Below are 15,642 nucleotides of genomic sequence, written 5' to 3' on the forward strand. Positions count from 1 at the left end.
TTGGTCCTCAGTGTCGACCATGAAGTGGAGAAAGGAAAATGCCAGTCCTCTGCTGGCCCCTTCCCTTTCCCCTTTTTATTCTCTATGGAACTCTAGCCCATGGGATGCCACACAGGGTGGGCCCCAGGTAAACCTCTCTGAGAAATACCATCAACAGACACACCCAGTGATATGCCCCATTAATATCACAGGTATTTATTTTTTCTTTCTTTCTTTCTTTCTTTCTTTCTTTCTTTCTTTCTTTCTTTCTTCCTTCCTTCCTTTCTTTCTTTCTTTTCTTTTTTTTTTTTTTTTTTTTTGAGACAGGGTTTCTCTGTGTAGTTATGGTGCCTGTCCTGAATCTCACCCTGTAGACCAGGCTGGCCTCGAACTCACAGAGATCCGCCTGGCTTTGCCTCCTGAGTGCTGGGATTAAAGGTGTGCGCCACCACACCTGGCTCCTCTGTTCATTTTTAATAAAGTTTTTTCTTCCTATTCTTTAGCTTTGAAGATTTTTTTATTTTTATTTTCTTTAAATCACTTCAGTATCTGTACAACCCCACAGTTGGTGTGTGTTTGTTAATTACCTTTCTTTTGTGAGTTACTTAACGTATTCTTAACTCTTAAATGTCAAGTGATCTTGGATTGTGTCCTGGCCGTTTTGAAAATCATCTATGAGATGCTGAGCTTGGTTTCAATCTTGTGGAGAGGACTGACCTTTTTTTTTTTTTGTTTTGTTTTGTTTTTAGCAATCAACCTGGTTGTGTTCAGACCAGAAGTCCTGGCTGGTTCCTGTGGCTATGTTTCTATCATCAAAGTTATGTATGTTTCAACAGCTTGGAAGTGCTTTTATGCTCTATCCCTTTGGTAAGCTAAAATGGCTCCCTGCAAGTTCACCTCCCATGGTGAAGGGGCATTGAAGACACAATTAACCATGAGATGGAGATGTTGTTGGAGATTATTGTGGGGCTATTGTGTAATCACACAGATACAGGAAAGTTAGATTCTTCCTATGGCCCCCAGGAGGAACACAGGTACACGTATGCCTTGTCTTAGCTCCTAGACCCTAATTCAGACTAACAATGTCCAGATCCGTAAGACAATAAATGTATTCTCATGAGCTGTAGGGTTTATGGGAACTTTGAAGAGCAACCACAGCCAGAGGGACCTGGTGGCAGTCAGCATCAGGGTTTAGATCTGGACTGTGCTCTTTTGATCTCAGCCAGCTCTCCACATGTACAGCTCAGCATTTCATGCAATCCTGCAGAGCACTCGGTTTCTCTTGTGGCCACTGCAGGGAGTGGATTCATTTCTGGAACTTGCCTGGCATTGGGTCTGGACAGTCTAATGAGAGTGTTTCTTCTGGGATTCTGGCTGCCACAGAGACTGAGCTAGGAGATACAGAATGCTTGTCTCTGTCTCTGTGCTGGGGTCACGGGCATTCATAGCCATGCCAGAGTGTTCTTGGTTTTTTGTTCTACATGAGTTCAAACTTGATCCAGTCTTCCAAGCTGTAACCCCCACTTCCCCTGAACCTCCCTTCTCAGTTGGTGATGAGGTAAACTTGGTCACAGAGAGCTTGGTGAGTGGGAAACATGTAGGGTAGAAGTGCTGGTTTAGGAGAGTCACAGATGAAAACAGGAAAGGATGAGGCACGCTTGAAGTGTCAATCAATGTGAATACACTTCCCCCAGCCCTGAAGCTCTCTACCCAAAAGAAGCTGCAAAGGAGGCTAATGGTTAGGTTTCTAGGATTGTCTGTTGTTCATCTTCTGGATCTGGCAGAAGGACTTGGGTGTTAGAAGGGTGAGGTAACCATTGAGAGGAGGGATGCAAGTTGGGTGATGGTGGCCCATGCCTTTAATCCCAGTGCTCCGAAGGCAGAGGTAGGCAGATCTCTTGAGTTCGAGGCCAGCCTGGTCTACAAATCAAGTTCCAAGATAGCTGGGGTTCTGTTACACAGAGAAACCCTGTGTCAAAGAAAAAAATAAATAAAAAAGAAAAAGAGGAGGGATGCATTTCTGAGAAGTGAACTCAAGGTGTAGCTGCTATATTGGGAGACATTGGAAGGCATCAAGGACTAAAGGTTGTGACTTAAAGAGGAAACACAGTGCCTGCGGATGTAACTGTGTTCTCACCTAGCATGCATGAAACCCTGGGTCGGCATGTGTTTGTGATCCAAGGATTAGGAGTTCAAGGCAGAAGAATCTGAAGTTCAAGATCACCCTTACCCTTGACTGTATGATAAGTTAGAGGCCAGAATGGGATATACAAGACCTTGCCTCAACAACAAAAAGCCAGTTCATTAAGAGGGGCCATGCACATGTGAATGCACTAGAAAGAGACTTGTCAAAGCGTAGTGTTTATGATTTCATAGGTATAGTGGATTCAGATAATAATGAAGGAAATGCTTGATGAGGTACTGCTTAATATAATTGATCTAAATTATGAAATGCCTGTGGTAGTTTGAATAAAAATGTACCCCATAGGTCTAAAGGGAGTGGCACTATTAGGAGGTGTGGCCTTGTTGGAGTAGGCTTGGCTTTTTGGAGGAACTACATCACTAGGGGGTGGGCTTGGAAGTCTCAGATGCTCAAGCCAGGCCAGTGTGGCAGTCTCTTCCTGCTGCCTGCAGATTGAGATATAGAACTCTCAGCTACCTCTCCAGCACCATGTCTGCCTGCATGATGTCATGCTTCTTGTCATGATGATAATGGACTAGACCTCTGAACTGTAAGCCGGCCTCAATGAAATGTTTTCCTTTTCCATGGTCATGGTGTCTCTTCACAGCAACAGAAACCCTAATTGTGCCCTTGAACTTCTAATTTCTCAAGCAACAGTAAATCCATAATCATTGTTCTGAAATTATATATTGTTGGAATCCAAAAGCCACAGAGAAAAACACAGCCCTAAAAAACTCTGGGCTCCATCAAAGCACATGAGTGCCCCTCATCATGTTTCAGTGGCCATTATAGCACAGAGCCTTTTGTAACATTCTCATTGTGGCAAAAAATCAAAATCAGTTAGTATGGCATTCTAGTATTAATACTATATGGTTACTTTGTTTAAAGCTTAAGGTTCTCTGAGAAAGACTTGAAAATTAATTGCAATTTTTTTCTTTAGCATTTTAATAAACACAGCAGCAGATGCCAGTAATCCCAGCACTTGGGTGGCAGAGCCAGGCGGATCTCTGTGAGCTCGAGGCCAGCTTGGTCTACAGAGTGAGTTCCAGGACAGGCACCAGAGAAACTACAGAGAAACCCTGTCTTGAAAAAACCAAAAAACAAACAAACAAACAAACAAACACAATTGCCTATTACACAGTTAAATTCCAGATCACTGGTCTGCTATACTGATCTTCACACTTACTGAACGTAGTCAACCTCAGGAACAAAAGAAGCAGATTATTAGAGAGCTTTCATCCCACAGTCCCAACATTTCATGACTGGAGTTGGCTGTAGCTTTGTCTGCCGACATAAATTGTTCATGTCAAGACAAGGATGCAATCCGATGCCTTCATGTTTTAATGTGGTACTTTAATGAAACACTACAATTGCTGTGAACATTTTTGAATTTAAGCACGGTGACTGAAAGGAAGGAGACTTGGTTTGGGAATCAAGAGCTAAGCAAGGGCTGCGCTGGGGAGCCATGTGCTTAGCAAGGGCTCTCGATTCACCAAGCTGGCCCTGGACACTGACAGGCCATGGACTGACTTGTGGGAGTCTCAGAACCTGGTGGGCTTACCTGAGAATCCTCTGCATGGCTGTGTCATGATTAAATTCATATTCCATTTATTTCCTCTGATCGTCTCTGTGCCAAATGACTTCCTTCACTTTATAAAGCATGGAGATGGTACCCTGTGCTGCTGAGGCAGTTGAGAACATAAGTGAGATGCTGTGTGCAGCTGCTCCATGTAGGCATGTTCCTGTGGTCTAAAGACCTATACATCATAGCCTAGTGGTGTAGGCCTATAACTGTAGCTACTCAGGAGGTTGAGGCAGGAGGATTGTAAGTTCAAGGCCAGCTTTGATTGGTCTCAAAATAAAAAGTAAAAAAATGAGCGTGCGAGAGAGAGTGAGAGAGCGAGAGCAAGAGAGAGAGAGAGACAGAGAGAGAGAGACAGAGAGAGAGACAGAGAGAGAGACAGAGAGCGAGAGAGCGAGAGACAGAGAGACAGAGAGAGCGAGAGAGAGAGACAGAGAGAGAGAGAGAGAGAGAGAGAGAGAGAGAGAGAGAGAGAGAATGAGAACACAAACGAACTAGGGATGTAGCCTACCATGTGTAAAGCATGTTTGATCTCTAGTTCTGGAGGAAGAGGAGGAGGAAGCAAGACCTTCACAGGATCTCGGTAATATACTCCAGAGTTTAGCACTAACATGTGGTGATCTAGTTTTAATTTTTCTCAGATACTTTATTTTGATTCCTTTCTGATTTCTTTACTGCTTATGCTGGTCTACACACACACACACACACACACACACACACACACACACACACACAGTAGAATATTATTTTAAGGTGTATTTTGTTTATGTTGTAGTTGTTTAACTCTGTGAAGCTGTGTTACTGTTCCTGTCTAACATACCTCATGGCCTAATAAAGAACTGAACGGCCAATATTGAGGCAGGAGAAAGAATAGGCAGGGCTGGCAGGAGAGAGAATTAATAGACAGAAAAATCTGGGAGGAAGAAGAAAGTACTCAGAGAAGGAAGAGGACATCAGGGGCCAGCCACCCAGCTACACACAAGCCATGGAGTAAGAGTAAGATTTACAGAAGTAAGAGACTAGGAAAAGCCCAGAGGCAAAGGGTAGACGGAATAATATAAGTTAAGGAAAGCTGGCAAGAAACAAGCCAAGCTAAGGCTGGGTATTTATAAGTAAGAATAAGCCTCTGTGTATGATTCGTTTGGGAGCTGTGTGGTGGGCCCCCAAAAGACTAAGCTACCATCAACAGTACACACACGAAGAATTTCTTAGATTGAAACCCAGGGAAACACTACTCTTTGTCTCTCACTGCCATAGAAGCTCTTTACAGGGATTGGGGATGTAGTCCAGTGTCAGAGTGGTTGCTGAACATGCAGCCTTGGGTGTGATCCTCCAGCACTGCAGGAAAAAGAAAAGAAAAAAACATATGCATAGCATATCTACGTTTTTATTATAGAATTAATTATAGAATTATTTATATAAATTCTTGAAAAGAGAGAATATATGCTCGCAGTTCCACGAGTACAATTGATAGGGCTGCACACTTGGTCATTTTATATGAACGTAAGGGTCTCTGAGGTAGCTCGGGGAGGAAAAAGAACCCTGGGTTCAGAGTTGTTAGCACTCAGCAGTTCTAGGTGGTCTTGAAAAGTGGGTTCTTCTATGTACATTTATACACATGCATATATATCTTTCGCACATAGCTTCACATTTTTTAAAGAAAATTTTATTCATGTTACATACCAACCACAGACACCCCCCTCTCTTCCCTCCTCCCACCCACCAGCCTTCCCCCCAACCAACTCCCCATTCCCTCCTCCAACAAGGCATGGCCTCCCATGGGGAGTCAGCAGAGCCTGGTACATTCAGTTGAGGAAGGTCCAACCCCTCCGCCTGCATCAAGGCTGTACAAGGCGTCCCACTATAGGAAGTGGACTCCAAAGAGCCAGCTCATGCACATGTTAAGCTACAATCTTGTACAAGTATGAATTTTGTTTTTGTGTCTTTCGTACCTGAATTGCGAGGATCCAGTGCTTTGTATGCTTAGCGTGGTGGCTAGCACATCATCGGTGTCAGCAGACAGGTACTAGTTATCCTCACACACCCTGTTAGAATAGCTGGCATTATTTTTCTAGAGTTCCTGTCATTTCTTTATGGCTGTCTAACCTGATACCGGGTGCCTGCCTCCATGACCCATGCGCCTTCTCAGCACAGCTCCCCCTACAGGTGGGTTTAGGGAGTTAACTTAATAGTTACAAGGTGTTACCTCACTCCTTGTATAGAGTTTCAGTGGTGAGCATTTTTTTTTTTTTTTTAACTTTTGGATTCTATTTGCCAGCACCTTTTTATTACTATTAAATTTTCTTTTGTTCTAACACCTATTTCTACTTAACTAACATTTTTCAATTGCATTACCTGGTCCCTTTAACTGAGATTCTCTTTATCACACAGGCAATAGATATTTCTCCTGATTGCTCTTTTATTTTGAGGTTCTTAAAAAAAAATCCACACACCATGTGGAGTGTTCTTCTCATTATCTTGGTTAGGCCAGGTGGTTGTACCTTGATGGTACTCATGGTGGGTCTCTTAATCTGGTAGAGCCATCTCTCCATGGTAAAATGGAATCTGTTTGCCACCAGAGTTAGGTATAAAACATAGAAACTCTTCATGGACCATGAGAACATTTTCCTCGATTAAAAAAAAAACCAGACTAGACAGGAACGGAGCTAAAAGACTGCTCTCATCACAAGTTATCATTTCAGCCCTTCATGATTGCCATCTTCATATAGCCTCTATCCTTCCCTGCAGGACTGATGTTTCTAGGGAAATATTTATTTGATAGATGTATGGTACTCTCATCCCAAGGCTTCAGCCAAGTTTTCAGGAGAATCCCTCCTCTTACCTCCTCTTCCAATTCTTATTAGGGTTTTGCTTCCAAGGAAACACTAGATCTCGGTAAGATTTAGGGATTAAGGGGCATGGAGGCTTCGTGTGGGTGACTATGCTGGAAAAATCTACCCTCTCTTGTAAATGTCCTTCCTGACCGAGACATTCCACATTTCATGCTAAATAAACGAGGTGTCCTGGCTATAGCCAAGTGTGTCTGTGTGGCAGACCAGAGAACCCTTCAGGCTTAAAGGAGGAAGCAGGAAGACCACCCTACTTGGGTCTTAGCATGGAAATTGTACTTGATGTTCTTCCTAGAGGAAGTGTCTTGTATCTCCTGCTAGGCTGATGAACTGAGAACATAAAATAGTGGCTCCAGTGAAGGGGGGTGAAGTGGGGGAGGGGGCAGGGGAAGCAAGCTAAGGAGCTTCCGGATGCGTGGCTGTGATGAGAAGATCACAGGTGCTCAGCGAAGAGTCTAGCTCAAGTCCATTGTGCCCGTGAGTCCTTTCAACTTGGACCTTCCGCTGTCTTTCCCGGGTTATGTTTTGGTCTCTGTCCTCTTGCAAAGGGTCCTCCCCAATCATCCAGACCTACGTGGACATCTATAAGAGGACACATACTCTTGATAACCAAGAGGAGTAACAGCCTTGCACAGGGCTGTGGCAATACTAAGGCGAACACGATGGTACACAAAGACATTGCATCGGCTTCCAAGTCTAGATCTATAAATATATTTATTATAATATAACAACTTAACAATAAACATATACTATATACAATACCATTACAGAGAACCCTGTTTTATATCATTCACAGAAATAGCCAGTTTTGCTCCAGTGTGATAGATGAGGAGAGAAACAGAATTTCAGTGACCTCTGTGGAGTCCTGTTGACCACTAACACCTCCCTTGGAGGCAGACGCACACCAATGCTCACATTCGCCCTGCCCCAGGCAGTTAGAAATTTGTGCTCCAGTCCTTGGGTTCACACTTGCACCCTGTTTGACATAAATACTTTTAAATGACATACAATGTATGTAGTTTTGTGCTTATTACTTTTTTTCTTAAATAATAAATAATATTAAAAACTGCATAACAAAGCTCGGTATCTTTGTCAAGTGGGAGCCACACTTGGGATGCTAGACGTAGATGCCCGTCGTGGTGAGGACTGGAATTTTGTGTCATCCGATACTGAATGATGGAACGCATGTCCTGTCCCTTTCTCTCTGTCAAACGGTTCTTATCAAGAGGTGATGGCGAGCTGACTTCCCAGGTAGAAAAACGGTGTGTATTTGGTACTAATTTCAACTAAACAGCATGGTGGCGGCGGCGGCGGCGGCGGCGGTGGTGGCGGCCTTCTCCCTGCCTTGGAATGGAAACTGATGACCGGGTGAGGTTTGAAGGTCTAAGGACTAATGGGAAGGCCTTTCTCTTTTGAGCCTCGTCGGGACCTCTTTCCTGGCTTCCCTTTTCTGGGGTTACTATTAGAAGGCAACAGGAAGAACCGTTTGCTTGTGCACCTCCGGCCGTGGCTGTCATGGCTCATCTTAAGAAGGCTGTCCCCATCCTGAGAGCTCTTGTGGCAGGTGCCTTGAATATATAGCTATAAATATCAAAAATAGTCTCCTGTGCTTTGTAGACATTTCTTCTCCCCCCAACCCCCCGCCCTCCCTCCCTCAGCCCCCTTCCTGGGCCCGGGTCCTCAGCTTTACCTCATGGAGGGAGAGCTGGACTGGTGTCAGAAGCCAGAACTGTATTCTTCTAGGATAGACCCTTGCCCCCCCTGACAATGCCTCCATGAGGCATGGTCTTCCAGGGCTGGCTGGGAGTTAACTTTTTCCAAAAATAAAGTGGGGGCATGGCCCATCTCAGGAGAGATCCTCTATTCTGCACACATAGAAAAATGAGAGCGAGTGCCCCCCGCCCTGTGGCTCTGGCACCACCTACAAAGAGCTTTGGGGAGTCCCTGTGTTGTCCCTCTTGTGGCCTCCCCTCTCGTACTTAAAAATAGCCTTTTGTGTATCAAGAAAATGCCTTGGAAATCTAAATAATTCATACTGGCTAAGAGAAAGCTAGCACATCCACCATGTCCTTCTGCAGCGAAAACGCGGTTAGAAAAACCCATGAAGGACAGGCGGCTCTTCCCAGCGATCCCTGCGGCTGCCAGCCCTGGCTGGGCACATGCAGCTGGCCCTCTCTCCTGTCTGGTGGCCACCAGCCCCCCTCCTAGGCCTTGGTGCTGCATGGTCCCGTCCTTCGTTTTTTTTTTTTCCTCTCTCGGCCACTTGATTGGTTAAAAACAAAACAAAACAAAACAAAAAGTAGGAATCAAAGTGATAAGGACACTTTGACCTTATTCCCAAAGAGCCTGGTGCCCAATATTGTCACAGGATAACTGATCTATGGTGGTTTAGGGATTGAGCTTGCTCTGCAAGAAGGAAAAAACCAGCTTCTCTCCCAGTTGAAAAATATGTGAAACTATTGCGCCTGGCAGAGCGAGCGCCCCCTGTTGACAGCAAGCGCCTTGGCTGGCCAGCGATCCCTGGCTCAGCGTGTTCCAGGTTCCTGCTGCCTGGAGCACTGTGCCCCACTTCACCCAAAAGGCGAGGATGATTTTCTACATTCGATGTAGAGAATATTCGAAATGTTCGCGCAGTGAGTTTCTTGATTGTGTTCTGTGGGCCTCTCATTGGTGTTGAAAGATAACCGTGGTGTGTGGCATGTGCCTCACCAGACTTGTCCCATAGGCTTGTCCTGGGCTCTCTGCTGATGTCAGCCGCTTTGGATATATTTCTTTATCACGACACAGCCGTGTCTGAACACAGGACAGGGCATGTGGGGTAGGAGGGTCCATGTGTTGGTTGTGGGCTCATAGGCTTCCATGTTGCCCAGGGCTGGTCCCTCGCTGCTCACGATGCCTCCGGTTGCATAAATTTTCCCATCGAGCACCACAGCGCTACAAGAGGGAAGGTGGGACAGAGAGTTAGCCCTGGAATTTCCATAGTGGTTCTGGAGACAGAATCCCAACCGCTGTCTTGGTTCAGGGGGGGGGGGGGGGGGGGGCGCCTAGACCCTCTTGCATAAGCTGTGTGGGATCTCCTTGCTCTTCTTTGCCACCTAACCTGGGCTAATAAACAAAACAACAAGGACATTTTTTTTTTCTACAGGAACACTTGGGATGTCTGAGGTACCGTTCTGAGGGGAGATAGGCTCATTTTCATTAGCTGCCTCCCCCCAGCTCTGCAGAAAGACTACGGACAACTGCAAAGGGGGTCGCTTCTTACACAGGCACCTGCCCATCTCTGGGCCTTTACTGAGCCTCTGACTGTGCATACAGAACCTTCTGAGTGTTCACACCGAGTTGGGAACATGACTCAAAATGCCAAGAGACAGAACAATGGGTCAGATCGAACCAACTAACAGCCCTGTGATGGGGAGCCCTGCCCCTCTGCCCGGGGACCTGAATGCCACTTTCTTCCTGTTTCCTCAACACATGTGACCGGGGTTGCTCCCACCTGCAACTCAAGGGCCAAGCATGCACTGAGGGTGACCAACAGCTCTGCCGGGGCCTGTTTCCTGAGTGACACTGGGACCTGTTATTCCAGACAGCTCTTCCAAAAGCCCGGTATCCTGCTTTTTCTGCACTTCTTTAAAAGTACCTTATTAAGTTTATTCACTTCATTTTATGTGTTTTGCTTGCATGTATGTATGTGCCCAGCATGCATGCCTGGTGTCTGCAGAGGTCATCGGATACCCTGGAAGTGGAATTACAGATATTTGTGAACCTCCATGTGGATGCTGGGACTCTAGCCTGGGTCTTCTGCAAGAGCAACAAGTGCTCTTATCCGCTGAGTCACCGCTCTAGCCCTGCACGCACTTCTTCATGCTTTTCAGCTGTTGCTTCTAGCCATGTTTCTAGCCCTGACTTCTCCTTCACTCCATCAAATGGCCAGTTCTTCGTGACTATTTCTTGAACATGGACCCAGAAGTTCTTCCAAGACTCTACTCACATTTGCAAGGTCCCGATCAGAACACACCTTGACTCTAGATTCCTTATCTGACACTGTGGCTTCTATAGGGCTCCTTTCTAGTTCCTCGCTACTCTGGGCTTTCATGTCCTTTCTGGATCACCAACCATCTCCCTGTTTCTCTCACGAAGGCCAGCTTCCACCCACCCCTGGTCCTGTTTCCTGTTACTCATCGTCTTAGGTGAAACATGGGCCCCTTCTTCACTGACTCAGTAGTCCAGACGTCACTGTCAGCGACAGAAAAGTCAGACCGTGACTGAGATTGTGGTACTGAGGGATGGATAGTTCAAAACCCGAGGAACCAGAACTCCACCAGGAGCCTTGCAGTTCAGTTCTCTGGTCTAAACACCAGAGCAGATAGAATTTTCTAGGGCTGCGGGAGCTATGTATCCAAGTTGTAGCAACATGTTGGGAATTAGAGTTCTCTTCTGTGGTTGCTATGCAAACAATAGGTGCCCAATAAATGCTTCTTGTTATCATTACTGAAAATTTAGTCATTGCCTCTGCAGAGACAACAAGTAATCTATAAGAAGAACCTGCTATGGTATTGCCAATAGTTGAGTGTCTGGGCCCTGCCCCCCTTATTTCTGTTCCTCTTAGACCGGTCAAGGAGGTGTCCAGAAGAGCAAGGACTGGTGTCTCACAGACCTGGGGTCAGGGTGCTAGGAGCTAATCTGCATTCTACCTCTTCTTCCTCCATGTGCTTGCAAGTCAGTAGCTTTTGAGACCTTGGAGCAGATGTCTTGTGCTGTTGCCTGGGCCAGGATGGGGCTCACACATGTGAGCATTCCCCTCATGAGGAGGCCAGTTGTCCCTGCCTGCCTCTGGAAGGCACCCTGGGGGAGATCTGGCCTTGCTTCTCACTGAAGGGAGGGTGGCATTGATGTCTCTTTCAGTGTGAGATGAGGTCCTACAGAGGCACGGTTTGAGGGTGCTGGGCCAGATGGTATCACAGGATCCTATCATAGCTGCTCTTAGGGGTGCCATACTGTACTCTGGCCCTGACATCCATTGCTGTGGTGGTTGTGGTGGTGGTGGTGGTGAGGAGGAGGAGGAGGAGGAAGGCCATCACTCCAGGTTTGCAATTGTTCTGGTTTGGGGAGGTGGTAAGTCCTTGGAATCACACTTCTGGTGGGTTCACCTATGCACCCTTCCCCTGTCCCCACTCCTCCACAACCCCAGCTCAGGTAGCCGCCTCACCTGCAGAACTGGCGAGAGTGATTCATGTTCGGGCCTGCCTTGATGTTGCCCTTTTCTGGGTCATAGATGGTGGTGGCTCTGGCGTAAGATCCTCCCAGGATGAAGACAAAGCCGTTGAGGGTGACAGCAGGTGCATACTTGTTGTCTGTGAGGACGGCAGGACCAGGTGGTCAAGGCAGGTGGCCTTGGCCTCCCTCCTCTCTTTCCCAGCGGTGTTCCCAACATCAGCATGTCACTGATTGCCCTGAGGACAGGCTGGGGGACAGGAGCATCCTGAATCTTGACTGGCTTGCCCTTTCCAGGTACTGGCTGCACCTGGGCTTTGGGGCTACCTACTGCCCACTGCTAGACCTGGCTCTGCAGACTCTCCGGGCTTAGCCTGATTCTATCTGGGATGTGGGACTGTGGGGGCCCCACTGGGCTGGACGGAGGGGATGCCAGATTCTTACCGATCATTGGGGACTCAATGAAGCTCCACGTGTTGGTCTGTGGTACATAGGACTGAAGGATGCCTGCAGCTCGGCCTGCCTCATTGACCCCACCAAACACATAGACCTTGCCACCACACACAGTGGCCGCGGCTGAGTGCACTGCCTTGGGCAGAGGGGCTACCGCCTCCCATTGGTTAGTGATGGTGTCGTACCTGTGAAGAGGAGAAAGAGAGAGTCCTTGTGTCATGCAGGCCACAGTCCAGGGAAGCAGCACTTGGGGGGAATCTAGCACCTGTTTTTTGCCTTCAGCATCACTGGCATAGCCTAAGCCCAAAGATGGGGACCCAGGCTTGAGTCACTTCCAGGCTTTGCTCCAAACTGGCTCTATAGGCCTCCTTTTGAGCTACAGTGGGGCCTTTTTGCTGCTTGGCCAAGCTCTGTGCAGATCTTGCCCTGGCTTACATAGTGAGCATCCCTGTGGTGATGGTGTACCTGGAATCTACTGGAGGAGACTATTTCTGCCTTCAAGAAGCTGCTGGCCCAGTGGGGAGGACAGCCACATCAAACATGCAAAATCCAGTGATCATGAAGGATGGTGTGGCGTGAGCGAGGGGGCCAACATGCACACAGCAGGACCTCCCCACCCTGCTTTCTCTCATAGGTGAGGTTGAGCCTCTCTAGGGAGTGGCCCAGGGTTGGGTCTGGACGTGAGTGGGCTATCGATATCAGGCCGAGGTTGGACAGATGCAAATGGGTTCAGGAAGCATGGTGGTTTGAAAAAAAAATGGCCCCAAAAGGAGTGGCACTATTAGGAGGTGTGGCTTTGTTGGAGTGGGCGTGGCCTTGTTGGAGGAAGTGCATCACTGTGGTGGTGGGCTTTGAGGTCGTATATATGCTCAAGCCACACCCATTGTCTTAGACCACTTCCTGTTGCCTTTGGATCAAGATGTAGGAACTCTCAGCTCCTTTCCCAGCGTCATGTCTGCCTGCACACTGCCTTGCTTCTCGCCATGACTATCATGAACTAAACCTCTGAACTGTACATGAACCACCCCAATGAAATATTTTCCGTTGTATGAGGTGCTGAGGTCATGGCATCTCTTCATAGCAATAGGAACCCTGACTAAGATAGGAAGCTAATTGAAGGGACAAATGTGGGCACAGTGGTTTTTGAGGGACATCTGGAGTCGTTCATAATGGCTGGAGGTAGGGTAGATTAGAAGGCCTTTTGTGTGCCATGCTTAGGGACTCTGTGTAGGGAGCAGTGGGGAAACCCTGCAGGTTTAAGCAGGGAAATAACACAATCAAAACAGATGAGAGACTGTGGCTGCAGGGTGGAGAAGGTACTTCTGGGAGGAGGCTGGATGCATGGAGGAGACCAGTTAGACTAATCACCCACAGGAAGCTTGATGAGAAGCTGGTGGTGGGTCAAAGGATGAGGAGTGTGAGGGTCTGGGCATGGGAGTGGGGAGGAGAGGTACATTTGCTCTAGGGATGTTGTAGCTGAGAGAGACAGGGTTACACAGGGTGCCTTGGGGGGTCTCTATCTTGGAAGAATTGGGGAGGCAGCTAGAGGAGAGGGAAGAGTCCAGTGGTAATCAGTGTCTGTGGGTACATGTCAGCGCTGTGCAGTAGACAGCTGGGCATGGAGATCTGGGTTGAGTAGTTCGCTTTGGGGTCACCAGCACAAGATGGCCATGAGAGCTAAGGAATGTACTGGAGAGTCCAGCTGGTCCTGAGGCTGAGGACACGCTGGGGGGGGGGGGGCTGTGAGGGGGTAGAGAAGCGCTCTCTTCAAGGACGGTCAATGTCAGGTCATTGGTCAGCACCTGTACCTAGAAGATAAAGGACCTCAAGTGTGGACGGGGGTGGGGGTTGGGGTCAAGGCATGAAGTCTTGAGCAGGTCATAGTACATTAGACAGAGAGACAGTGGCAGCAGATGCAGACTTCTCTCTGAGGAACCTGAGCCACAAAGAGGGCAGAGATGGAGGTTCTCAGAAAGGAACATGGAATCTGGGGACGGCAGGGCACTGGGGTGTGTGTGTATGTTAGTTGAATGCTCACCAGTGTTTACCAGCCACCTCTCTGAGAAAAACATCCTCGAAACACCTGCTGGTTTCTGGGATGTAAGCCCCTCCACCTGCCTGACCCTATCAGCAGGACGTGCGAGTCCAGGAGAAGATCCTCTGTGCTGTGGTCACGGCTGTCTAGACTCTCTCCCCGACATGCATCTCTAACAGTCATGGAAAACCTCAAGCAGAGAGCAGGAAAATACCGTGGCTAGCCAGGAAGTGATGAGCTGTGAGGACTGGTGGATTATCTGTGTGTTAAGATGGAATTCTAATTTTTAATAATAACTGGGTTGCACAGTTCTCCAAATGTTATCAGCCGCTTCTCCTGAGCCCATTGAAATGAACTCTGGCACAACACTGATTTTGTTTCAATGGCAGCGGGGGTGGTGGGAGAGTGTTAAGAACATTATTATTATTATTATTATTTTTTTTTTTTGTGTGTGTGTAGATAGGATGAAGCCCAAGGGAATGAGCAAAAAGTTAACTAAACAGCCAGACTCCAAATCTGTGCATTCTGCATCCATAGACGCAGTAAGTTGTACATAGGAAATAGCTGAAAAACTGTATCTGTATTGAACATGTACAGATTTTCCATTATTTCCCGAAGCAATACAGGATAACAGCTCTTTACATAGCACTTGCATTGTCTTAGTATTGTAAGTGGTGTGTGGAATGATGTGACGTACCTAGAGTCTGCAGCAGGCTGTGCACAGGTATTTGTATGTAGATACTATACCGTTTTATATGAGGACTAAAGCTCTTGCAAACGTGAGGCTACAGGCATCCTGAAACGAGTCCCCTGTGGGTACCAGGGCGACTTTGCAGTGTAAGCAAGAGAGGATGGCGCACAACTGAGTCCCAGCACTCGGATGCTGACCCCGGAGTTTAAGGCTAGCCTGGGTAACAGATCCTACTGAGAGAGGGAAAGGGAGGCAGAGAGACAGACAGAGAGGAAGGAGAGAGAGAACACAAGGCTGGGGACCACAGGGAACCCTGGAGAGCCCTGAGCCCTCCCTTGTAGTGGGTAGCTGTTCCAGCTTTGACCTGGAAGTACTACCCCCATTGAGGCGCCAGTAACTGTCATGCCTACGAGGCGGGGCCGAGATAGGAGCCCTTAAGACCCGAGATCCGGATATGCTGGCTCTCTTGGTTCCTGGATCCTGGATGCTGGAGGCAGACCAAGCGGAGTTCTCCAGAGAACACCGCTGGACTGCGCTACACCTTTCCCGGACCCTATAACCCACCCCTTTACTTGTAAGTTACCCCACAAAATAAACCTCCCCTTTAACTACGTGGAGTGGCCTTAATAATTCCACCAATACTCCCTCACCCCATGGTTT

General features: G+C 47.6%; 1 protein-coding gene across 2 annotated transcripts in view; it reads right to left on the bottom strand.

Moving 5' to 3' along the window:
* Positions 1 to 6,014: 6,014 nt before the first annotated feature.
* Klhl29 (kelch like family member 29) overlaps positions 6,015 to 15,642 on the bottom strand; it is a 307,924-nt gene continuing 298,296 nt past the window's right edge. For both annotated transcript variants that reach the window (XM_036170647.1, XM_036170646.1), the window contains 3 exons: positions 12,248 to 12,441; positions 11,799 to 11,943; positions 6,015 to 9,526 (listed from right to left, as the gene is read on the bottom strand). In XM_036170647.1, the coding sequence (XP_036026540.1) occupies positions 9,343 to 9,526; positions 11,799 to 11,943; positions 12,248 to 12,441 (523 nt within the window). In that variant the 3' untranslated portion in view covers positions 6,015 to 9,342. The remainder of the gene's footprint in view (positions 9,527 to 11,798; positions 11,944 to 12,247; positions 12,442 to 15,642) is intronic.

The sequence above is a fragment of the Onychomys torridus genome, chromosome 21 (assembly GCF_903995425.1).
Source record: "Onychomys torridus chromosome 21, mOncTor1.1, whole genome shotgun sequence".
Classification (NCBI taxonomy): Eukaryota; Metazoa; Chordata; class Mammalia; order Rodentia; family Cricetidae; genus Onychomys; species Onychomys torridus.